The following is a 25,894-nucleotide window of genomic DNA, read 5'->3' as shown; positions in this document are numbered from 1 at the left end:
CTGGAAATCTTACCTGCAAGAATGAAGGTAACAGCTCTTCCATGTTTTTTACATTTTTATACTGCCCTTCCTCCAAGGAGCTCAGGGTGGTGTACATGGTTCCCTCCTTGTGGGAGAGTCAGGACAGGCAAAAGAAAATATTTCTTTACCCAGCGTGTAGTTAGTCTGTGGAACTCCTTGCCACAGGATGTGGTGATTGCATCTGACCTGGATGCCTTTAAAAGGGCATTAACAAATTTCTGGAGGAAAAGTCCATCACAGGTTACAAGCCATGATGTGCATGTGCATCCTCCTAATTTTAGAAGTAGGCTGTCTCTGAATGCCAGATGCGAGGGAGGGCACGTGGATGCTGGTGTCCTGTTGGCTTGTGTGCTCCCTGAGGCACCTGATGGGCCACTGTGAGATACAGGAAGCCTTTGGCCTAATGGGTCTTCTCATGTTCTTAGGTTGTTATGTAAGATAACAACCCTGTGAGGTAGGTGAAGCTGAGAAATAGTGATTGGCCCAAAGTCACCCAGGAAATTTCATGGCTGAGTGGGGGTTTGAACCTGGATCTTCCAGATCAAAGTCCAGCTTGTTTGATCCCAAGGTCTGGTAGTTACAGTCAGCGATATGGGGTAGAAAAATCTCTAGAAATGGCATTGTTTCCTAAAATGGAAATTAGAAAAGAAATGGATGAATAGGACCCCTGTCAAATGGGGTAAGTTGTAAGTTGTAGTCCCCCTCCCCCAAGATAACTTTGGAAGTATTAGACTAGAAATACGTCTAGGAAGTATTTCTGCATCTCATGCACAGCTGTTTGGGTGTGCTAAATTTAGTATTTAGATTTCTGAATCTAAATATAGAGTCACCTCTAGCTGAAGTGTACATGTGTGCAGCAGCCTCTCTACATAGGCTTGTTAGGGAAAGGGGTTAAGACTTGCCAAAATGCCCACCTATGTTTCTGCAAGGAGCTGAGCTCTGTTGTAGTCAAAGATGCTGGTTGGAGTTCTTCTGTTTGGGGCAGTGTGTTGTGTTCTGGCAATACCTTATTCTCTCCCTTCATTACTTGAAATCACTCAGCTGTAGCATTGTGGCACTTCTGCAGGTTGTAGCTGGTGCTCCTTGCCCTATTTGTTCGAAGCATTTATTTCTGGTGTGCAAAATAACATTGCACAGAAGCTGTGTGATCAGCTGCAAAAGTGTTGGAACTCTGTCTCCGAGGACAGGATCTGTGCAGTGCCATTGTGTATCTGCCTCTGCGTGTACGTTGCAGCATGCTGTTCAACACTGGGCTCTGAACTCTCACTCAGAGGATAGGTATGGGGGGCTGAGTTCAGTTTCCTCCTTAGCCGTGAAGCTCACAGGATGGTCTGGGACCAATCACTTTCTCTCAGCCTCACCTACCTCACGGGGAACGTGGTGGGAAGTAAAATGAGACTAGAGTACCTTTTATGCTGCTCTAAAATTGTTGGAGAAAAATTTGTATGAAGCTGTAGTAAGTAGTATAGTAAGTAAAGATTGAGAAGAGGCACCTAATCTTTTCACAGCTGCCTCTGAAGGGCTTGAAAAATATTTCCCACTCTGATTTAGATTAGTCTGTAGTACGTATTTTAAGTTTCCTCGTCCGTTTGTTTTAGAGGTGATAACCGTTTCACTTCTCCCACCTAATAGAAGAAAAACTTAAAATATAAAAACCTTACTTAATACTCATGCTAAATAGTTACCCAAAGTTTACATAACTCTTGGATAATTCCCTGGTTCAAACTCTGGGGGGGGGGGGAAGAGAGAAGTCTAAAGCATGTGGTGCAGGCCTCCTTGGAGTGTAGCACTTCAAAATGCTTGGGGGGGGGTGCTTGTTTGGATTTTCTTCTAAGGGGGAAGAAAACTGCAGTTCCCTGCACTTAATGAAAACCTAGCACATCTGAACAATTTGCCTAGAAATGTGTCAAATGCTGCGCTGTCTTACCTGATGATGGGTCAGCCTCCCACCGCATGAATTGAATTAAGGGAGAAGGGAATGGAGTGGAAGAGGAAGTGTGAAAGAAAGGAGCATCTCCAACACTAGTCCATTGCTCTTCTCCACATTCCTCCTTCTGTTCTGTCCCCCTCTTCTTTTTCCAATCCAGAGAGCAGGAGATGAACAGTGAAGGTGAGTGGGTGCCCCCTTCGATCTGCTGCTTGAGGGTACTGCCTCAGCTGGCTTCATGGGTGGGCTGGCCTGTCCTGATTTTTATCTAATTTTTGATCTTGTGTATACAATATAGTTACAGGAAGCATAGGTGTCTATAATGCAATTTATGTTTGAAAGGCTCAGAGGATTGGAACATGAACAAGGAAATTGGAAACCAAAATGGAGAATGGAAATCTGAGTTGGCACATCAGTTAGAGAATCCAGTGATAATGCTTACCAATTTATTCATTACTTGCTGGCTAACGAGACGGGTGTTTAGTCTGGCGTTGTTGCCTGTGAAATGGTTTTTTATACTGTTGTCATTTTATAACTGTGTACTGTTGTATCCTGTTTTCAGGCAATGCCTTTAAAACAACTTTCTGAAGAAAAGATTTTCCTGTGTCTTTTAGTCAATAAATGCCATTATCTTTTTTTCATATGCTCAAAATATATCTGCATTGTTGAGAATAATTGAGTACACATTATTCAGTTGTTAGTCCTACTTCACCGCTATTCTTGTTCTCCTAATGCCCTTCTCTTCAGTCTAAATTTAATATAGCTGTAGACTACATTGGAACAGTTCCCATGCATTTTGATAGGATTTGAGAATTTGGCAGTGTATTGCATCCCATGTGTAGACAAGTATATTTTTGACAGCTGATTTCAAGAAGCTGTTAGTGCCTTCTAGAGGTAAACGCCTCCAGTGGGTCTTATGATGCGAGTGTGTTGATGGTTTATATGGTCTGATGATTTTTCCCGTGTGATCTCTAATGAGATCATGAAGTACAAGAGGAATCTTGCAGTTGTTCGCTTCTGTGGGTGGAATTCAGTCTGTACCCTCTTTCCCCCAACCACATTTTGACAGTATGTGCGATAGAAAGTGCAGAGGATCTTGCCTGTTCGTTGTCCTTCCTAAACATTGTCATAAGTGTGTTTTCCTTGAAGAGTACTGCATAGCTTTTAATGCTATTTTGGTAAAATAATCATCTCGGCCCGCTGACGTTGGGGGGGAAAAAAGTCCTCCCGTAATATATATGCAAGATTCTGTTGAGCCTGTTCAATCATTCAGGCATTTAACTGTCTTGTGTGGCTCCTTTTGCTGTGACTGTGCTTTATTTACTCTCTGTGAACATCACGCATGGCAGACTTCTTGGGAAATCTGCCTCTTCTCAATTCTCGGACAGCCCTAAGCCTTCCAGATTATCAGAGTTGCTTTCCAGCTGCTGCACAATGTACTTTTCAAGAGCTGCCTCTTAGTTCTAGATTTCAAAAGCATATCTTAATGTGCAACTACTTTCCAAAGCAGTGTCCTGCTGTAGATATCCAATTAGACTGTGTGTGGCACCATCCTGATATGATAAATGCTGCAGCATGCACATCTGATGATATATGCCTTTATCCCTTAGGATAGAGTTGGCTGTAATTGAGAATAAATGATAGCAAAACAATGCACAGCTCAGCCACCTTTGTGTAGTTTAATTATAAAGATTATTCTCTTCTCTGCCTTTGTGATGCAGTCAAGAATGGAAGTGTAATCTGTCCTTGCAGTTGAAATCTGATCAAATTTGAATATGCAGATCAAATTTAAATATGCAGAAGCTACAGGCTTCTGGTGCCAGCAGGGTCCTAATATCCCTTAAATATCTCTTGGGGAAGGCTCAGTTAGCACTGGCAGTCTGGTTTCTATGGTGATCTGTTTGCGTGTATGTTTTTTTCTGCTCCTTGTTGTTGTGAGCACACATTGCTTGATTTGAAATCTTTCGAATAAAATCTTTCTGATATTGTGACATCGATTTGCATTGGCAGTGTTTTCTTACAGGCAAAAGATGGGTTCAGATGACCATAGTTTCGATTCTTATGACCAGATCTGCATTTCCTGTGCTCTCACACACTTCCATTTCCTCTGTGCACCCGAGGAGGAGAGTGAAAGTTTCTGCTTTTGAAACGAATCATGGTTCCTTGAGTTCAGCTGTAGCTGTGGTTTATTAAAACCTGGTGCAAATATAACAGGGAACAGTGACTAGTTCAAAAATGGAAGTTTTCTATCTTCTGTTCCTGCTTTGGAACATTGTGTTACAAACCTAAACATTTTACTAACCACTGAAATCTCTGGTTTTGTTGCTTTTACTATAGTGGGGGGGACCACCTTCTGTAGTATGTGTTTGAGCTCCGCATTCATTGGATCAAGACCATTCTGGTGGCTTTGCATTCCCCTTTGCTTGGCCTTCAATAAGAGCCAAGACCCATTCATCTACTCATGTGTAAATGCACATGTACAGCTCAGTTTTGCTCTCCATAGGGCTCAATGCAGTTGTCTTGTCAGCTTGGGATGGATGACTTGCTTCTCAAGTTTGTTGGAGCCTGTGTTCATTGGATCAGGACCATTCTGGTGGTGGTGAATTCCCTTGGCCTGCCCATAAAAGTGGACCTAGGCATGTTCATCTACTCATGAGTAAATGTGCATGTGCTGCCCTGTTTCAGTTTCCATAGAGCTCAGTACATTTACCTTGTCAGCTATCAGCTTGTCAGTTTAGTAACCCACCAAAAATTTGTCGCAACCCACAGTTTGGGAACCACTGATCAAATCCATGGAACTTCAGATATCTTCCAAAATCAACCCTATCTGGTTATCCTGCAGTAATTGATTTGTTGTATGAATCACATAAACTCTCCCTAATAGCTTATTACATGTTTCACCATGTCCATCTGGTATAATGCTGCAGTGTGAATTTATAGTCTGCCAACGACAGCCACTGAATATCAGCCATCATGGTTGAGGTTCAAATGATGAGGACTGTCATTTGTTGACTGCTCTTCAAGCTCTGGAGATTTCTTATGTTGATTGTCTGCCAACACCTGTCTAATTTGCAAAAGCAGTGGAAGAAATTTTTTATTTCTGTAGCTGCTAATAAATATGTTATGATTTGTTTAGTGTGTTTGAATGTTTCCTTTGGGCAGTGGCAGGGGGAGTTTTATCCACCGGCTTAAGGGGGTTATGTGGACATATACAGGTGGGTCCATGTTATCCATGGGGGTTCAGTTCCAGGAACTGTCGTGGAAATCGAAACCCACAGATGTTGAAATCCATGGGTTTTGGGGGCCCTCTGATTCTCCGGAGGCAGCAGGACCTGTGCTCTGGTGGCCTCCAGAGGTTGTTCTGTAATTAACAATGTTTGGGCTGATAGGTCACTGTTCAATAAAGCTGTTCTCACCTAACGGTTTGCCTACTACTTTAGTAGGCATTCTCAAATGATCTATTTATTCTTCTGAAGATTTGTGCTTATTGATTTCCAAAGCTGTTGTGTGCTGCATGACACACTTGACTTGAATTTGATGACTTGGTATGATGCACAGTTATTTTCGAAAAAAGCTCAGAAAACAAGACCAAATTGGTTGCTGGAATCCTGTGATGAGTGGTTCTTGGTCTTCTTTTACCTCAGGCATGTCTAGACCTTTGTACACAGCCTCTTCTGAATGACTTCCAAGAGTCATACATTTCCTAAATGGGGAGGAACTGTCTCCTTCAGACTGTGTCCAGTTGCTCTTCTTTTTCCATTGCTATAACCAAAATTCATCTGATCCCCTTCCATCTGCAGAGATGTTATGATGCTTTGACCTGCCTGTTGTGAAGAATAGAAGTATTCCTCCTAGCTTTACATGATCTGGACCACCCCCCTTTTAAAAATAATAATTCTTGATGTAAGAATAGTGATTTCCTCTTAGGAAGGGCACTGAAAGCCAACTCTGACACTGGAAACCCACCAATGCCAACCTTCTTTCATAGTACCACTCCAGTCCTAACAATCTATCTCCCTTATGAACATGCCTTTGCTCTTAGGCCAGTATCTGAGGCCATGTGGCATTGAGGTCTGGGAGCTCTCGGGCCAAGCCCAATTCTAACCCCCTCCTTGGTGCTTGTGTACTTGCAGGGACACTCTCCCACCCAATGATCTTGGAGGATGCTTCTTGGCCATCTGCCAGTACTGTGGTGGAGGCAGTATCTTAGATTTTTCCTCTTTCTATCACTGACCAGGATGTGTCAGGAAGTGCAATTGGAGGACATCTCTTCTTCAGCACATGTTCTGTTGTGTCCTCTGTGTGTGTGTGTGTGTGTGTGTGTGTGTGTGTGTGTGTGTGTGTGTGTGTGTCTTGTAAAATCTACAGTCTGGAGCTATGAAATTAATTTTTATTGGTTAAGGTGAGGGAGAGGAAGTGCTCTGTTTGAACAAATTACTTTTGATAGTGACTGTACAGGATAAATCACCTTATTCGCGAGGGTTCCTTTCCCAGAACTCATGTGGATGGCAAAAATTGCATTAAAGCAAATCTATTTAAAAAACAATGTCCCTTTGCTAGGCAGGCGATTTAATAACAGCTTTGCTGACCTTTGTGATGTAAGACTGAGTCATTAGGCAGACAATCCATCAACTGGTCTGTCTCCAGGCGCTTAGAAAGTCTTCACTCCAAGGCAGTGACCCTTCCCCAATGCAAAGTGATTATCTTTCTTTCATGAGCTCAGGGGAAAGGGAGACGTGGCTTGCCTTGGAGTGAAGCTGTTCTAAGTGCCTGGAGAGAGAATGATTGATGGAGTGGCTGGCTGCTCTCTCTTGCATTAATGAGGCTATTGTTAAACTACTCTTCTCCTTATATATGTATGTGTGTGTGTATATATATATATATGTCCACTGCTTGTGAGGATGGTGTATGACAACTTGCAGATTTGTTTCTGCTGTTGCTGGAAAGGATCAGGTGCGGACTGTGGAGTGGAAGGCACCAGATGGCAGCCTGACCTAGGGTGGCAGCCTTTTTTGTGCTAAATGTGTTGCAGCAAGAAAACAGATAGAGCTGCATAAATTCTGCTTAGATCAGGAGCCTGTGTGTTTGCCTATGAGAAAGAGCAAGATCTAAAGATAAGGGATAAGTCAGTTTTGTTTCTTATACAATGAAATTCCAGTTTGGCCACTAGATCATTAGTTCTTCTAAAGGCCATGAGTGTTGCCTTTTCAGATTAGAATCATCAAAAGAAAAGCAGTCTCTGAGCTGAATCCTTTCAGGTAGAATTCCAGGCTTTGGAGATCTTGGAGACAAATTCCACTGACATAATTGTTTATAAGAAACAGTCGAGCTTGTTTCCAGGTAGGGAGAGTCTGCAAAGTTTATGTGCTTAGGTGAGTCTTGACCTTGCTAAGCAAAGTGTTCATGGTTTCATAAGAATCATAAGGAAAGGTTATCTAATGCAACCCATTGCCCAAAGACAATTTGCTCTTCACTCCCCTGAACTACAGTGTGCCACCACTTCAGGATTATGTTTAAGGTGAAGAAACAAATTGTGCACTCATTGTATTAGAGAGAAACTTTTTTCATATTTATTAAGTTACCCATGTTCAAAGCCTTTTGGGGACAGTGAGTTTACTAACCTAATGGGATGAAATTTGCAATAAATAAATGAATGTCACCACTCTCTGACACTCTCAGCTGTTCCTCCAGAATGTGTTTTAATTATGTGTGCTGCTGTTGCTGATGCACACTGTGATTGAGAGCACAATCCAAAGCACTTGTTGGGCTGGCCCAAATACTTGTGCTGGCTGGGAATGTTGCAAACATGCTGTAATGCACATTTGCACCTCCTTAGATCTGAGTTGGCAGAATTTAAGTTAGAACCAGCCTAGGGAGGCCAGCACAGGGTGTTGGAAAGGTTGGCGGGAGGGCAGAATGGGTAACAGAATGTGCTCTTGGCCAGGGTAAAGATGGACCAGGCTTGGGCGAGGTGTGGGACTGGCCTCCCGCATTTAGGCTAAATTCTAACTCCCCCTCCCAAGCAGCTCAGCATTATACTGGGCTGCTTGGATCTGCAGCTGCGATTTAGCTGGTGCAGATCTGAGTAGCCATCTTTGAAGTGGCTGCGGAGTTACTTGGAGTAAGGGGATAATTATCTACTTACTCCAAGGTGTGCGGCTGCCACTTCCAACCCTGCACTGGACACAGTGAAGGCCAAACTATGCTTAGGGTTGTATCTTTAGTTCTAGTTTCAGCTGTCTTAACTGCATATGAGTAACTGGAAAAAAAATATAGATACTTGGTTTATTACAGTTTGGTGGTCTTTTTTTATGAGTGTTGATAGCTGGTCATAACTGCTTGCTGTAAGTAGTCGTGTGTCCCCCATCAGTTTGACTGCAAACTTGACAATGTTGGCATGTGTATTTACACTTCTTGTATCAGTATACTCATTAGGATAAACTAATTTTGGGGTTTTGATTTTGTTTCGCAGTATGCAAGGATTTGGATCCCTGATTCAGAAGTAGTCTGGAAGTCGGCAGAACTCTTGAAAGATTATAAACCTGGAGACAAAGTCCTCCATCTTCGACTTGAGGAAGGCAAGGTAATGTTGTCTTATTTATTCCTCATTAGATAACATTGCTTGAAATGGCTCATATAGAGAGGGTTGCATGTTCATGATGTGAACCTATGTATGTGTATTAGATTGTGTCTTTTGAATTTATGCTAAAGTGCTATATATGATGATTTTGAATGCATAATACTCCTTTACCTTCAACTTTATTAGGCTATATGCAGAGTAAACCCCAAAATATAACTTCAGTATATTCTCTAATTTTCAGGATCTTGAATATAAGCTTGACCCTAAGACCAAAGAGCTACCACCCTTGCGAAACCCAGACATACTTGTGGGCGAAAATGATCTGACTGCTCTCAGCTATCTTCATGAGCCTGCTGTTCTTCATAACCTCAAAGTTCGGTTTATAGACTCTAAACTCATTTATACGTATTGTGGTAAGTGTAGAACCAGGCTTCTTTACATGGTAGGTTGTGAGACACAGCTATGGAGATATAAAGATACACGGTGAATCTGTTCTGCTCCCAGAGGGCTTGTTCAGTGTGTAACTTTGAGCCACTTTGACAGAACAGCTCTTGTTTTATCTAAAAATATATATACATTGCCTTTCCATTTTATAAAAAATTCTTAGAGGTTTACTTGCACATGATCAAAGTAAGCCCCCAAACATCCAAAAGTTGTAAAATAATACAAATGAGATTCAAATGACAATAAAACAGCAGCAGATGGGTTAGAAAGTGGTTATCACAATATGATTGCTACTAAATATTAGTTTAGTAAATATTGGTTTAGGAATATTGGTAAATATTCCTGTTGGTTGAAGCTCTGTGCCACTGTTAATGTTTGATCAGCTAATATGGTAGGTATCTGTGGTGGTGCTGGCTAACTTCAGGGTTGTGTAGTGCTCAGTTAACATGCAAGTCAGCCAATTTGCATAGAAAGCTAATTAAAATGGCTTTAACAGCTGCTACGTGAGTCATGTCATATTGAGATTGTTTGAAGTAGTCTGGACTAAGGACCGACTTGGAAGTAAATTCTGTTGAAATCAATCTGCTTCTTACTGAAAGGTTTGGGGGAGTGGCTCCTCAGTGGCAATTATTATGTACTTTCACTACAAGCCTGCTCTCCCTAGTTTTGACTGTAGCATGATCAATATCCCTTGACTTTAAAAGCCTTCTTCCTTCACAGACACAAAGAAAAAAAATAACATTAACTAAAATGTACATTTTTTATTTTTAAATATCCTTTTCATTTTGCTTTGCATTTACAAGTGATGCGTCTCTGTCTTGAAAGTAAAGTTCTTGGTGTCAATTTTGAAAAATTCTTAGAATTTTGGGACTAGGAAAATGTTTCAGAAGACCCTAGAGGGGCCTACCTATTTTCCCTCTCTTTTTCCATCTTTGAGACAGAGCTGTGGTGGTTGTTTCCGTCCTTTAGAATGATGGTAAGCACCAGTTCACTGGGGATGTTTCAGTCAAGGAACAAACACTGTTTTCCCAGGTGACCTCTGCCTTGTCTTGCGTGACATAGGACATCTGAATCAAGCACTAGCTTCTTGGCTTCAGATCAGGCATTTTTAAAATTTCAGCTGACAATCTGGGGAAAACAGTTATCATACAGGGAGCATTATCTTGCTGATCTCCAATAAGCCCTCCCAAAACATGCTCTAATGTCTCTGTTACTTCATTTTTAAAAGCATGGTTTACTGTTCTTGAGCACTCACCTTGATCTATAAATAAACTATGTTTACCTATTGCAGAATTTCCCAGTGGATATGATGAGGGATAAATGGCAGTATTAACCTCATAAACTTGTAGAGACAGTGGTTGTATCTTTAGTTCTCTGTTTGTGCAAAAGGGGAATTATTTTCACCCCACCTCCTTGTTCTAGCCTGGTTTTTGCCATTGCCTTTCCTGCTTGGAGACAGGCAGAGAAAACTGGAAGGACTGTGGGCAAATACATAGGGTAGCAGAAGCTGCATGCAGTCTTTGTCTTAACTTTTCCCCAGGAGTTGGGTGCTTTGGATACTGGCAAATAAGGCGATTGTTTAAAATTCAGTTATTTAAAACAGTGCTTCCCAAACTCCTACAAGGGAGTTGGGAGGACTGTGTGTGCGATGGAGGAGCTATGGCAACAACATGATCCCCAGGATCATGCTGCTGCGAGGGATAGGTTTTTTTTTAACTTTCTGGCAGCCAGCACTGGAGTCCTGGGGGGTCTGGGAGTCTGGGGAACCCTCCACAGGACTCCCCGCGCCTCCAAACATTTTCTCCAAAAGAGAAAAACAGGCACTCTTGATTTTGTGACAAAAACCAGAAGTGCCCCCTTTTTCCTCTTTTTTTTTTTACATGTTTGGAGGCTTTGGGAACCTTGCAAAGGGCTCCCCAGACCCCCCAGGAGTTTGGTACTGGCTGCTGGTACACGTAAAAAAACAAACAAAAACCTCCCATCCCCAGCAGCAGCTTGATTCTGGGGATTGCATTGCTGCCTCCTGCCTTCACCTTAAAGGGGCAGGAAGCAATGCTTCCCTGACTGGTGGGTTGTGTCTCACCTGTTTGGGAACCACTGATCTAAAGTACAAAAATGGCCACGATGGCTACCTTCACCATTGGCTCACCGTGTGATACACTTTCTTTGAATTGAGGTAGGCTTATATGATTGTAACTCATGCTGGGAGTATGAGTTACTGTATGAGTCATGCTGTAACTAGGATATTCACCCATCTAGTCCAATAGTACTTTCCAAGGCCTGAGGCAAGGGCCTCTTTGACTCTGCTTCCTGAGATTCTTCTTAATGGCTAGTGACAGGGATTGAACCTGGGATTTTCTGTATGTGCTTTTCCAGTGAGCTATAGCCCCAGTCTCAGAAACCTGAGGAACTATGAGAGGTGTTGAGCTGATAGTGTGCATGGGAATCATGGTCTCCCTTTGATTTCTGCTAAGAAAATAAAGGTTCATCTATACAGTGGGCTGGTCATAGCTTGGTATTAGAGCACATGTTTTGCATGAAGAAAGTCCTAGAGTCAAGTACTGGCATTTCCAGGAAACTACCACAGCCCCAAACTTCAAAGACCTGCCACCATTTTCAACAGCTAGATGGATCAAGGGTCTAATGCAATTGAAGTCACTTTACTTGCTGCTGTTTGTCTTTTTTTCTTCCCTCTATTCTCAGTTACTTCCATTTGTTTGGCAAAAAAACTTGCTTAAACAGGAGAAGGAAAAAAAAAGATGTTTTTCTGTAATTCTCCACAGAACAAAACTTTTTGAAAGGACTGTTAATACTTGCCAATAACATCTTTTTTTTTTTTTAAATTATTTTTCAGGTATAGTTTTAGTTGCCATAAATCCTTATGAACAGCTGCCTATCTATGGCGAAGATATCATCAATGCATACAGTGGCCAGAACATGGGGGATATGGACCCCCACATCTTTGCTGTGGCTGAGGAAGCATATAAACAAATGGCCAGGTTGGTAAGAACAAGGCTTCTATTTGTTTCACTGAGGACTGTATTCTGTAGTTTTTGTTGTTGTTTGAGGAAGGTGAACAAATTCTGAAATTGTTTTTCCTATCTGCATATTTAATAACCATCACAAGGTAGCTCTTTAAATGTTCCCAGTTGAAATGCTTGACAAACCATTTACTATATGATTAACAGAATGCCTCCGTTGAAATATAGTATAGACTTTTGGACCTTGGGGACGATGACTTGAGGGTCATTCAAGCAAATGCGAGGGAGACTTTCAAAGATGATGTCTCTCTTCCTGGCTTTTGTCTTTGTGGTGGCATCATATGCTACCAGTTTTGGCTTTAGGAAAAGGATGATTCTAGAGAAAGTAAGGGGCACTGGGTGCAAAGGCCCCTGTTCTTTAAACTTGTTAATGATTGAATACATACAATGATGATGTTTCGGTGATATTAAAAGAACTGATTTGTATTATATTAGTTTGCAAAAATACTATCTGTAACCAGTATTTATAGTCATAGCAGATAGTATTGTGTATAGTGGTTAGAGTGTTGGAGCAGGGAAACCTGGGTTCAGATCTTTGCTTTGTTAGGAAGTTCTGTGGGTGACCTTGAGTCAGTTGCTATCTCTTGGTCTAATAATCTTCCTCACATGGTGGTTGAGGAGGTAGTGTTGGAGTATGAGAAGGATCATACATGTTCCTGTGGATTCATTGGAAGGAAGGTGCTATAAACACAAAGTTTATTTTTATTTAGAAATAAAAATTAGGGCTTTATCCTAGTTAGCTGAAAACTGTTAATATTGTCACTTTAAAGAGGCTGTTAATGTTCAACTTTTTAACTGGATATTTTTCATGGGATGTAGCAACCGTCTAGAATTGGATAATTCATAATTCATTGGCATCCTTCAGTCTCAGAAGACTATGGTATCGCACTCTGAAAAGTGGTTCTAGAACAGCGTCTGTTCTGGCTGAAAAGGCTGATTCGGGAGTGACAATCCTTTCCACACTGGGAGCAAGTGCAGTCTGTCCCTAGTCTGTCTCCCTGGCTGCAGGCCTTCCTTCTTTGCCTCAGTCTGTTGGGCAAGTGTCTCTTCAAACTGGGAGAGGCCATGCTGCACAGCCTGCCTCCAAGCGGGATGCTCAGAGGCCAGGGTTTCCCACTTGTTGAGGTCCATTCCTAAGGCCTTCAGATCCTTCTTGCAGATATCTTTGTATCGCAGCTGTGGTCTACCTGTAGGGCGCTTTCCCTTAACGAGTTCTCCATAGAGGAGATCCTTTGGGATCCGGCCATCACCCATTCTCATGACATGACCAAGCCAACACAGGCGTTTCTGTTTCAGCAGTGCATACATGCTAGGGATTCCAGCTCATTCCAGGACTGTGTTGTTTGGAACTTTGTCCTGCCAGGTGATGCTGAGGATGCGCCAGAGGCAGCGCATGTGGAAAGTGTTCAGATTCCTCTCCTGTTGGGAGCGTCCATGACTCGTTGCAGTACAGAAGTGTATGCAAGACACAAGCTCTGTAGACCTGGATCTTAGTGTGTTCCGTCAGCTTCTTGTTGGACCAGACTCTCTTTGTGAGTCTGGAAAACTCACAGCTCATAAATTGTTTTAGCAAGGCCTGCCAAGACTTTGGACTGACAATCAGCCTGAAAAAACCACAAGTCATGGTTCAGGATGTGGACTCACCTCCCTGCATTACAATCTCTGCACATGAACAGGAGGTTGTCCATGACTTTGTGTACCTTGGCTCAACGATCTCCGACACTCTTTGGCTAAACAAACGCATCAGTAGAATTGGATAATTGCTTCAGAATTTGACTGTTTTTACACACACGTCTCTGCTCTTTAGAGCAGAATGTTGAAATGGGGCATGAAGAGCCACCATTTGCTGGGGATTGTGCCTAAGCTCAAAAGCGAAGAGAGGACTAAATGAATTTGTGACCACCCAGAGGACTCTCCATTTGCTTACTGGGTTAAATGTGGTCAGTGTGGGATCCTGAAGTTCATGTGAGGTGTCCTGCTGGAAGCTGTTCACATGCACGAACAGACGGTTGCTACAGTGACCTCAAGGGAGTAATTCCCAGGGAATAACTTCCATTTTGCTGGCTCATCTTTCTATCCAGCTGCAATCTGTCATGATATTGCAGCTGATGCAAACTATTTCATTCTTCACATGTGCTTCCCTTTAAAGATAGCTTTTGTTCATTATCAATTGTTCGTTTTAGATTTGTGATAGGGGAGGTGTGAAATGATTCTCAGCCAAATTACATTCCAGATGGCTCTAGAAAAATCTCCATTATGTTATTTAGATTACCCTCTAGAGTTTTTATCAAGCTTCTGTGCATTAAGCCACAATGGATTAATAGCCTTCTGGAGCTTCAGTTCTTGAAAAGGACTGCTAACTTCCTGGCAGGTTGGATTCAGGAATGTAAACTCTGGAGTGGTGAACCTGACATATGATTGAATTATACAAAGGGCACATTCCAGCAGAAAAGGTTTCCTAGATTATTCTTAAAGACAAGTCAGTAAAATCTTTTATGGATAATTGGAAACCATTCATGGACTTTCTGTGCATTGAGGGCCAAATAATCTATGTATTTGATGAGTAGATAGGAGTTAATTTTTATGTTTTTTAAATTTGTCTGGAAAATGCATTTTATAATGTAGACTGTTTAAGATTTGATAATTAATTTTCTGTTTGATTCTGTAGTAGAACAAAGAAATGTAGTTCAGGATCTCCTCACTTGTCACATAACTTGCAATAATTTTTGTGTGTGTGTTTGCTTTTAGTAAAACTTTAATAAAAAAAGAAAAGGTTTCCTAGAAAAACTTCATTGCAATGAAAGGAGGCATAGCTCCATTCCTTTTAACTGGTCTTGCACAAGAGAACTTCCTAATGCTGAGGTTCTCACACATTTAGCACTGGGACCCACTTTTTAGAATGAGAATCTGTTAGAACCCACCGGAAGTGAGGTCATGACCAGAAGTGACACCATCAGGCAGGAAAATTTTTAACCATCCTAGGCTGCAATCCTACACACACTTACCCAGGAGTAAGCCCCATTGACTATCATTGTTAAAAGCATATGTAGAGTAACCTATTAAAAGTACAGATCTGTAACATTTCCCCAAATGCAGTCACATATCCAGGTAGCATCAAGTCTAATATATTAAAAATAAAATATTGAAATGAATGGGGACCCACTTGAAATTGGCTCGCAACCCACCTGGTGGGTCCCAACACACACTTTGAGAAACACTTTCCTAATGGATTGTGCCAATAGGATCTGGTTTAGGACAGACTTCACTAGTATCACAAAAAAACTCTTGTTTGTCAAGAGTTAGAAAAAATATATATTTGCAGTTAGTCAGAAATCCAGGGAACACTGTTTAATTAGGGAAGCGTCTAACCCCAGCTTATAGCTGAATATGGTACCCAGTTGCAACAAGGCTTGGCTCTTGGGCCATCAGAGTTCCAGCCTGTGTGCATGTGTTGAGCACAGTTCTCTTCAAATATTTCAAAATCATACTGACAAATAGTAAGAAATCATAATGCCTGAACATTGTTGTTTTCTGTTCTATGCATTTGTATTCAGAAATATCATCCTATCAAGGTGGCTACTGACAGTTAAATCACAGTATAAATAAGAAAAGTACACACAAAAATAAAACAAATTGAAACAGCAACACCAGGAATCGGCAAGATCAAGAGCCTCCATTCAGGACTCTCTGAAAGAGCAAGGTCTTCAGCCGACTCCTCAGAATTGATAAAGAAAGGGGGCTTGACAGATAGTCTGGGTGAGAGAGTTCCACAACTGTGGTAGTGCCATTGAGGAGTCCTGTCCTTTGTATGCATCAAATGCACCTCAGTTAATGGTGGGCCAAAGAACAGGACTTGTGAGGATGATCTTAAGGCCATATTATATATGGGCAAAGGTGATCCTTAAATACCCTGGTCCCAGGCCATTTAGAGCTTTTTGCACCTTTAGTGCTTTGGACAACTGTTGGCAATAAATCCTCACCACAGTTCTGAGAGGAGGAGCAGTGTTTAATTATCCCCTTTGGACCACCGTTTCTTGCACAGGCAAACACAAATGCTATCAATTTTTAATTCTTGGTGTATGATGATCCAAACGTTTTTGGGTTAGGATAAGGTTCCCTCTAAGAATTAGCACCACTGTGCAGAGCCCGCCCATGTGGTGTGGCAGCATCTTCCTGGTGGTTGGTGATGATGTCATTGTGTCATCTTAAGTGGAATTATGCTTTAGGAATAATTAAGGATCTTAATCATCCATTTATGAGGAGAGTAATTGACAAGAAGCTGAAATAGGGGCTGTATTTATGATAAAGTGCATTGGGAGATGAAGAGGAATAAATTGCAAGCCAGGAAGCTTTTTATCTACAGGTTGATCATTATAAATAATAGCACCGGTAGAAAGGCAAGATGATTTGGTTGGGATGAACATGTGGTTTTCTTTTGTGAATGCAAAGAACATGTCCTGCAGCTTAAGTAATTGAGGGGCTTCCACTCATTTCTTCCTGTATACTCTGTTGAACTCACTGGGACTTACTACTGAGTATACAAGCCTTAGGTTGTTCTGCTATTGTTTTTACAATTGTTTATAAGCTACCTTGTGGCCCCTACAGAGCTTGGAAAGGCAGGGCATGAAGTGTTTTAAGTAAATCAAACAATAAGAGGTCAATGAAATAACAGAGAAAAGCAAAAACTGGCATTAATATGCTGCAGAAGTGGGAAGTGCAGGGAACCAGAAGTCAATATATTGTACACTTGGCACAGCAGGCAACTTGTTCACAGTTTAAAAAGTGTCAGGAAGATGGGAGAATGCCAGGTTTGTCAAGATTATGATGCTTTGAAAGGGCCTTTTCCATTATTTTGAACAAAAACTGAAAAGTCTTCCCTCCCCAAGGGGCAGTGCAGTTGCCTCTTTGTGAGAAACAGTTACTAGATTTGCACAGTTGTGCAATTTAAATGGGCATCGTTTCTTTACTTTTAGTAAATAAAGCGGGGGGGGGGATGGATTGAATCTCTGAAAGTCAGAAGTAAATAGGGTTCATTCATTTCCATGTAGAGGAACTCCTGTATGCAGAAGTGAAATGTAAATTCAGCAGTAAACCTGCTCAGTGCATGTAACTCATTACGTGCAACTCTATTTGACCACTGTTTTGTATTCAGGTAACTTGATTTTCTGTTGCTTGGTTTCTTAGTTACATTTTTATAGTTACCACTTTTCTTCCAAGGAACTCGGGGTGCGATACACAATGTTCTCTCTCTTCCCCCCCATGTTATCTTCACAGTACCCTATGAGATATGTTGGGCTAAGAGATTGAGTGAGTGACATGACAGTCACCCAGCGAGCTTCATGGTTGAATGGATATTTTAATTTGGGTCTCCTCAGTCTAGTATTCTTATTCATAGCTCCAAACTGAGTCTTCATTTGGCAAATTCTGTATATGAATGTGTAGGGTTGACTTGGGTGGCATTATTGGCCTTAAGAGCAACATTCTGGATGCATTTTCAGTTGATGAGCATGCTAAAGTTGCACTTAATGTTGTTTCATATTTTGACCATATCACAGTTGTGGAGCATATCTTGCCATTCTTGTGTCACACACTGAGTGCATGTGTGGATTGCTGCTTGGTGTTGTGGTTCAGGACTTGGGACGTTTTCTGGATCAGGAGTCCTGGGATATTGAGGACCCTGAGAATGAGAGGAAATCCTGGGCAATCTTAGGAAGCAGTCACCAGAGCAGCTCCCCTGATAGAGATTTCTGCAGAGGAGATAAAAAATTCCTGGGTGTTCATTCTCCTTTCCCTGCTCCTAAGAATGTGTATTCGCAATGGTTGAATACTGATAACTGTTCCACAGAAATGTTGCCTTGGCTCTAGGAGACTGTGTGTGCCTCCAGAGCAGCTCCAGAAGACCAGCAAGAATCACAGCAATCCATCCAGAAACAGTGCAGGGCATTTTTATATATGAGCTGACCACCTCAGGGAGGTCAGATTGCCCATCTCCGTGCAGGGCTAGTTTTCATTATTTAAAATTGAAACCAGTGCTGAAGCAACTTCAGCCAAAGTCCTGTTGGTTAACCTTAGTCTTATCTTCAGCTCCCACAGTATGCTGTTTTGGGTTTCGATGTTGGCCCGACCCTATGTGCTGCTTATTATTGTCTGTTTGCCAAGCTTTGCAGTACATCTGCAGCCAGAACTGCATGCCCTCTGCAGCCTTCCCCCCACATATAGGAGTCTTGGACGTTTTCCAAAACCATCTCTTGAATTTAATCAGATATGCAATATAGTTTACCTGTATATTCCTTGGTTTGATTCATGGTGATTAGAAGCTGCGTAGTGTTACTGAATGATTGAACAGTAGATTGAACAGTGGATTGAACAATCCACTTAGATTGTAGAACTACCCCCACCCCCACCCCAGCAAGCTGCTGAAACTGCTTTTACCAAGCAAAAAAGATAGTGTGACTGATGGCACCTTTTTAGAGACCAACATTTATTATGTATGTCATACGCTTTTGCCAGTGTTTTCAGTGGTCTCTTCTGGCCAATTCTTAGGTCTCCTTCCTGCATCTGGGGAACAAGGGCTCTTTTATTGCACAAGGAAGAAAATGCAAAGAGGTGGTTGCTGTTATAAAGCCTTAAGTTTGAGGAGGCTGTGAAAACCCACAATGTTGTCTTGTTTCTCATGGACATTTGGTATCAAGTAGACGGTACCAGCTTATTCTGCTTATATAGAGTCTCTCTGTGCCAAGTACTTGCCAGATGGCACTATAATAAGCTGAACACAGGGAATTTAATAGTGTATCCTGCCCAGCCATAGTGTGAGAGAATGTGTGTGTGAGAGAGACTGCTTGTATTGATGATCGTAAACAGTGCAAATGTTCTTTGGAGGAATTTTTTTTAAAGCACCTATCAAATGCCAGTAGTAATTTGTAAATCCTCATCAATGCAGCTTTTTAGGAAATTCATGTTGTATGCAACCCTTGATGGTACAGGAGCCATATTAGTTTCCTCATACTTACTGAGCAGTCTCAAGAACTATGTACTGAAAAGCCTCAGTGTAAGGTTCAGTAGGACAGAGGCTTCCTTAAACTCATAAACCCAGCGCACAGATGTACACATTTGATCCCTGTTGCGTATATGCAGCATTGGACCAAGAAGGTTTAAAACACTTTGAAACTCAGACCTTTGCAGAGAGCTTGAATGGTCAAGCAGACAGATCATTTTGTGTATTCCATGTCTGAATTTCACTGAGAACTAGAACACTTGGCCTCCTACCTGCTGGGATTGGCATGTGTCATCCAGATTAGGCATCCAAGCCTACTTGATTGGGTCAGGGGCAAGTTAAGAATGCCCAAGTGGTTGTAACATCTGGTAGGATGAGATCCAGTAATAAAATCCAGTAGGATCCTCCCTGGGAATCAGAGTTGTATACTTGATCTCTCAAGCTGATGCTGGAGCACGTACAGTTAGGAATAGTGGCATTTACGATGCATTTGGGGACACATCAATTTTTATTCTTGCATCACAGTCTTCAGGGGCAGTATTGCATTATGGTATGTGTTGCATTTTTTTTCTAGTCCCACTGGGAGTGATAGAAGTAGTATCTACAGATTTCAAATGCATTCTACTTACCTTGATTTTCACTTTCTTATATTGTGCCTTATATATCTGTTCTTCCAAACACAGTGTGCATGATAGAACTGAGTGGAGCGCACAGCTGAAACTTACTTTGTTTCTGTTTCAGAGATGAACGGAATCAGTCAATCATTGTAAGTGGGGAATCAGGAGCAGGAAAGACCGTCTCTGCTAAGTATGCAATGAGATATTTTGCCACTGTAAGTGGGTCTGCTAGCGAAGCTAATGTCGAAGAGAAAGTTTTGGCTTCCAATCCTATAATGGAGGTAAGAACAGGATTACATTCACTGTTAATTTAATTCCAGTGTAGAGTCACTGAAAGTCTCCCTTTCCTATGACCGTAAAACACCTGTGCTGGATTACCTGCTTGATCGGGCTTTCACCAAAGACCAGGTGTGGATGATCAGAAAACATTAGTTGTCAGAAGAACTATATTTCAGTGGTATGAACGGCAAAAAGCTCCACTTCCACTGTTGGAAACTTGGCTGATTTCACACAGTGTTATGATAGAAATCTTCAGGGCCAGCCCACTAATGAGGCAAGCTGTGGATGCAGGAATGTCTCTTCCACCAATCACCTCACCTTGTCTGTGTTAGCACCCCACATGTACTTAGCAGCAGTGTAGGTGGTTGCTGCCCTGATTCTGCTCCTGCAATCTCCTCTGCTTCTTCTGTTCCACTTGCTCTGCCGCAGGGGCAGGAAGAAGGAAATGGGGGAGTTCTACTCCTTGCCACTTCTTCCATCCACCCTCTGCTTTTTGTAAAGTCAGAGCAAGTGAGAAAGAGTGGCGGCAGCTGATGCAGCAGCAAATAAGGAAAATTGTAGGAGGATTTACATTCCAATCCCTAAAGTCGGATATAGTATCTAATTTGGTCTTAAATGCCTATTCAGATAATAATTACTCCTCATAATTGTATTGTGCAATTACAAGTGAGTTTGGGGCTTATATACTTCTCCAAATTCACCTTACTTGATATAGATTATAATGCCTGAATGGGCAATTCCGTATTTGTTTTAAGATGGGAGCTTCCCGATTCTGCGATCTGCACTAAACACTGTTTTTATGTGTGAACTTGAAACCTAGTCCAGATTTTGTAATGCATACAGCTTCTTGGGGTCCTATGAGAAAAGATATTTTGGTGGTACCTATTGTTATAACTTTTTATAATTACCGGCTTGTGAAAGTTGTGTTTAAAAGAATATTCCACATTATTTGTGTGTATCACAACTTTTGTTGTTCATAGTTTTTATTAGCAGCTTTTCTGTTTCAAACTAGCCTGCGGTATTAAAATCATAAAACAATTACGATCAAATATACTCACTCAATCTGGAAAGATGGGTAGTATGGATTAAAATTGAGAGGAATAGTTGTTGCCCTCATAAATGCAGTTCTGCAGGATGCAGAATTTTCACAAAAAAAGACTGATTTCTAGACAAATGCAACCAAACTTTTCTCCCCTAACCACTCTTTTTAAATTATACTTTTTTTATTTTAAGCATTTCTTGAAATACAAACAAAAGCAGAGATGGCACTATCCACCCTAATGCAACTTTGGCACAGGTGGTTTAGAGGTATTTGCTGATAAGGTAATTCTGCCTGGTTTGCTGTGTTGTGTGGAGTTTCACATAGTCTTACTTAATATTCATTCAGTACTAGATGTATTTTTGCCTCCATGCATAGAGTGATACGTGTATTTTATGGGGATTGTTTCAGATAGTTGCAAACATCTGCATAGGGCCATATGTTGTGCAACTATGGCATAGGGCCATAGACCTGTGCAACTGTTGCTAAGTATTATCTCTCACATGTGTGAGGCTTTGGAGAAGTATTACAATTATTTAATTTATGTAGTGTTTGCAGTCTACAGTTGCAATTCGCACCTCAACCCTGTGATGCAGACGAGGTTGTGAGAAAAATGTTCAAGGCCTCAGAGGGTTTTGAATCTGCAATCCTGCTCATGCCTTGTAATAAGCAATCTATTCTATTATTAGGCTGATTCAGCAAGTTATTGTTGATTAAAAAGTCTTCTCAGTTTCTGTCATACTGTGCTTCTTATTCCCCCTTCCAAATATAATGTGTGCAGCAATAAGGCAGGTATCAAAGAAAGTTGTGTCCCATAACATCCACTAACATTCAGTTGTTGCAACAAAAATTGTGGCAATCCATGGAGGAAATCCATCTTTGAAAACTAGTTTTGTAATGCAGTTACCTTCTACATGATTTTTAAATAAATTGGTTCACTGCTAACACTTGCAGTCTTTCCACATGCAGAGGTCTTCTGATGCCTGTAAACTCTATGTACAGGTATATGTTTACAAGTGTTGGCGTGGCAACGTATAAGAACATAAGAAGAGACCTGCTGGATCAGGTCAAGGCCCATCTAGTCCAGCTTCCTGTATCTCACAGTGGCCCACCAAATGCTTCATGGAGCACACAAGACAACAAGACACAGTCTGCGTCCTGGTGCCGTCCCTTGCACCTGGCAGTCTGAGGTAGCCTACCTCTAAAACCAGGAGCTTGCACATACCTATCATGACTTGTAACCCGTGATGGACTTTTCCTCCAGAAATTTGTCCAATCCCCTCTTAAAGGCATCTAGGTGAGATGTCATCACTACTTTCTATGTCAAGGAGTTCCACAAACTAATAATACATTGGGTAAAGAAACATTTTCTTTACTCTTCTAACTCTCCCAACACTCAATTTTAGCAGATGTCCTCTAGTTCTGCTGTTATGCAAGATGGAAAAGAGCATCTTTCTGTCCCTTGCATAATTTTGTATGTCTCAAACATGTCCCCCCTATAACGTTACTTCATAATATGGACAGGCTGTATGCCAAAATTCATATTTACACATCAAGAGGTTAGGCTTAAGCTTGTGTTCCATGTGATTGATCCCAATACAACTTCAGTGACCCTGTGTCATGCTGTAGCCGGGATCTTAAAACGATTAAACACCTTTTTCTTTCCTCCCTACAGTCTATTGGGAATGCCAAAACCACCCGGAATGACAACAGCAGTCGCTTTGGGAAATATATTGAAATAGGTTTTGATAAAAGGTATCGAATCACTGGTGCTAACATGAGAACGTATCTCCTGGAAAAATCCAGAGTTGTGTTTCAGGTAAAACGGATGTATTTACTGCATGCACTCGGTGATGGTAGCATTCAAGACATTTTATGATAGAGGTAGAAGCAATGAGAATGTGTCAAGCCTAGTTGCTTAATTGTTGACGCAGAGCTACTACACACCTCTCCAGTGTGTGAAAGAGAAACGATTCATAGTTTCCTAAGAAGAATTGAATGCTATGTTCATGAAAAAGATACGCTGAAGGGCTTGTTGTCTGAAATCCAACCTGTTTGCCAAACCAAGAACTATGCATTTTGGCATTGTGTTAGCTTTTTCCTTGGTACCCCACCTTGAGCAGAAAGAAGGTGTCTCCTTTCCAGTGTCTTGGTCACTTCAGATGTATAAAGCAAAAAGCAGAGGAAAAATGCAGTGTGGACATCTCAGTACATCCAGGGAAGGAGAAAGAGGGCGCTGGAAGGGGCAATGTATGAAAGTACTGGTGGTGGCACAATCTCTGTTCAGTGAGCTCCTTCCTAGATTCTGTACAGTGGCAGGCTTATTAACATCTCAGTTGTACCTATCCATCAATATTAATTAATGCTTCTTCTTGGAGCATTTTGGAAAGCAGGCAACTTAATAAGAAATTAAAGTATTTGGATGGATTATTGCATCCCCCCCAATTTCCCAGAGTTTCATTTCCTTTTCGTTCCGTTCTTTATACACAAAGTAGAATTGTCAATTTCATGAAAATAACATATTCTTGAGAGATGTCTTATCGCTTGTTTTATTTTTATTAAAGGCAGAAGAGGAGAGAAATTACCATATCTTCTACCAATTGTGTGCTTCTGCATCATTGCCTGAATTTAAAACTTTGCGATTAGGTATGGACTTGCATCTCCTGTGTTGTGTTAGTGGTCATATGACCAAGGTGGCAATGCTATGTCTTGGGTAGTAGCTTCTTTAAAAAAACAACAACATTTCTTAAGTTACTATAACCCCTGTTTTTTTTCCAAAATAGACATTATATGTTTTAAAGGTGAATGAAAATTGCTTCTGTTCATGTTGCAAGCTGTTGATATATTTTAACATTACGTTGAAATCAGTGAGCATATTGGATTTCTGCCAGGAAAAATCTTTATCTAGAACAGGGTGGGCAAACATTTTGGCAGGAGGACCACATAATCTCTCTGACAGTGTGTCAGGGGCCGGGAAAAAAAAAATCAATTTACATTTCAAATTTGAATAAATTTACATACATTAGAGACAGAACTTATATGAATGAATGAATTTTACTGAGCTTACTTATAATACACATGAGAATTATAATAAAGGCATATAGAACCACATGAGAACTATTTATGGTTTGCCACACATCTCTTGCACAGTGAAAACATATAGACAAAGCCAGAAAAACTTGGAGAAGTAAGTTATTCAGAAGGGTGTGTGTGTGTGTGTGTGTGTGTGTGTGTGTGTGTGTGTGTGTGTGTTAAATAATGCCCAGGGGAAAGCACATGGAGACTATAAAAGGCCTTGCTCTAACTCGGCTCGCAGCTCATGTCTGGCAGTCATGACTGGCAGTTGCGGGTCAGCGTGGGCTCCAACAGTCTCTGATAGGCCAGAGGCTCATTGGAGATTGGAGGCTCCCTACAGGTCAGATGAGGGGTCCCCAAGGGCTACAAATGGCCTGCATGCAAGGGTTTGCCCACCCCTGAGATTCTAGAACATTAAGCCTCTTTTTGAAATCGGGACCAAGCGTAGTTGGGCCTTGAGAATCCTGTTTTTGTTTCACTTTTTCAGCCTACAACTTCTGCTTCTCGGTTTAATCTAGATCAGGGGTCTCCAAACCTTTTGGCCAGAGGGCTGCATCAAATGTCTGGCACAATTTGAGGGCCGGAAAAAAATTTAAATATAAAATTTATATAAATAAATTAGAGATGGAACTTAGATGTGTGAATAAATGAATGAATGGGCTCATTCACTCAACCTCTCTGGCCCTTAGAACACCCTCCAGATGCAACCAGAGCATAGTTCCAGTCATGTTCAGCAAAGTGGGCCAGGGGCTTTCAGGGGACAAGACGCTGGCCGTGGGCCGGATAGAGGCTCGCCGTGGGCCGCATCTGGCCCCGGGCTGGGGTTTGGAGACCCCTGATCTAGATGCAACTTAATTGACCTTGCCTTATCTTTTTATCCTTCTGGGTTAATACATATGCTTACAAAGTGCATTTCTTAGTATCTAAAGTTTTTTTGTTTTGCATTTTTTTTAAAACAGCGAATGCAAATTATTTTCACTATACCAAGCAAGGGGGCAGTCCAGTGATTGATGGAATTGATGATGCTAAGGAGATGCTAAACACACGTCGGGCTTGCACATTGCTAGGTAATTTTCAGAAGGACTTGTATTTTAGTCTCTCAGTAGTGTGTTGTTTGCTCTTCATGAAATGGTTTTTTACAAGACACCAGCTCGTTGCTGTACTGTATTGGACCAAGGGCCTATGTACCTTTCATGCTATTGCGAGCTGTTGTTGCCCTGGAATGATTCAGAGGAAGTTTGTGAGAAACCATATGGATTTAATGTTTTTCTTTTCAACTGAACACTGAAATATCTTTTTATGAGCTGTAAATTCCTTAGCTCAGAGAGAGTTGGAAACCTGGTAAGTGTTTGTACAGGAGGCAGTGGCGCAAGCGCTCCCGTGATTGTGCTGGCACCTGGGAATAAAGGACTTTCTAAACACTTACCAGGGGTTGCTGTTGCCTCCAGAGGGTGCAAGAAGCCTGTGGACCCCCCCCTGCAGACCTCCCTGTGCCTCAAAAATGCTGTAAATAGCGATTCCAACCCACTTCTGGTTTTCAGCTGAAAAGCCTATAGTGGAATCTGTGGGCTCCCCACGCCCTCTGGAGGCCAAGAGCAACCCTGGTAAGTGTTTAAAAAGCCCGCTTTCCACCACCCCCCCCACACACTAGTGTGATCATGGGAGCGCTGGTGCTGCTGTCAACGTCGCTGTGCCCCTTAAGGTGGCCTGACTGGGCCATTGCGATGCCCCAGTTTGGGAAGCTCTGCGTTAACCATTACTTTAGGCACTATTTTTCAACGCTTGTGTTAAACGTTTCTTGAATGCCTTTTGGAGTCTTCTGAGACTAGAGTCATGCGGCTAAAGATCTGGCTAGTTCAAATCAATATGTAAAATAC

The 25,894-nt window shown here is 41.6% G+C and overlaps 1 protein-coding gene across 1 annotated transcript in view; it reads left to right on the top strand.

Annotated features, from left to right (window-relative positions):
- Positions 1-25,894, top strand: part of MYO5A (myosin VA) — a 99,869-nt gene that overhangs the window by 14,893 nt on the left and 59,082 nt on the right. The window contains exons 2-8 of the mRNA XM_066636535.1: positions 8,421-8,531; positions 8,770-8,941; positions 11,827-11,971; positions 19,749-19,905; positions 22,618-22,761; positions 23,507-23,588; positions 24,977-25,084. Coding sequence (XP_066492632.1) covers positions 11,910-11,971; positions 19,749-19,905; positions 22,618-22,761; positions 23,507-23,588; positions 24,977-25,084 — 553 coding nt within the window. The 5' untranslated portion in view covers positions 8,421-8,531; positions 8,770-8,941; positions 11,827-11,909. The remainder of the gene's footprint in view (positions 1-8,420; positions 8,532-8,769; positions 8,942-11,826; positions 11,972-19,748; positions 19,906-22,617; positions 22,762-23,506; positions 23,589-24,976; positions 25,085-25,894) is intronic.

The sequence above is a fragment of the Tiliqua scincoides genome, chromosome 8 (assembly GCF_035046505.1).
Source record: "Tiliqua scincoides isolate rTilSci1 chromosome 8, rTilSci1.hap2, whole genome shotgun sequence".
NCBI classification, from domain to species: domain Eukaryota; kingdom Metazoa; phylum Chordata; class Lepidosauria; order Squamata; family Scincidae; genus Tiliqua; species Tiliqua scincoides.
Note: the sequence above shows the minus strand (reverse complement) of the source record. Positions and strands in the feature narration are given on the sequence as shown.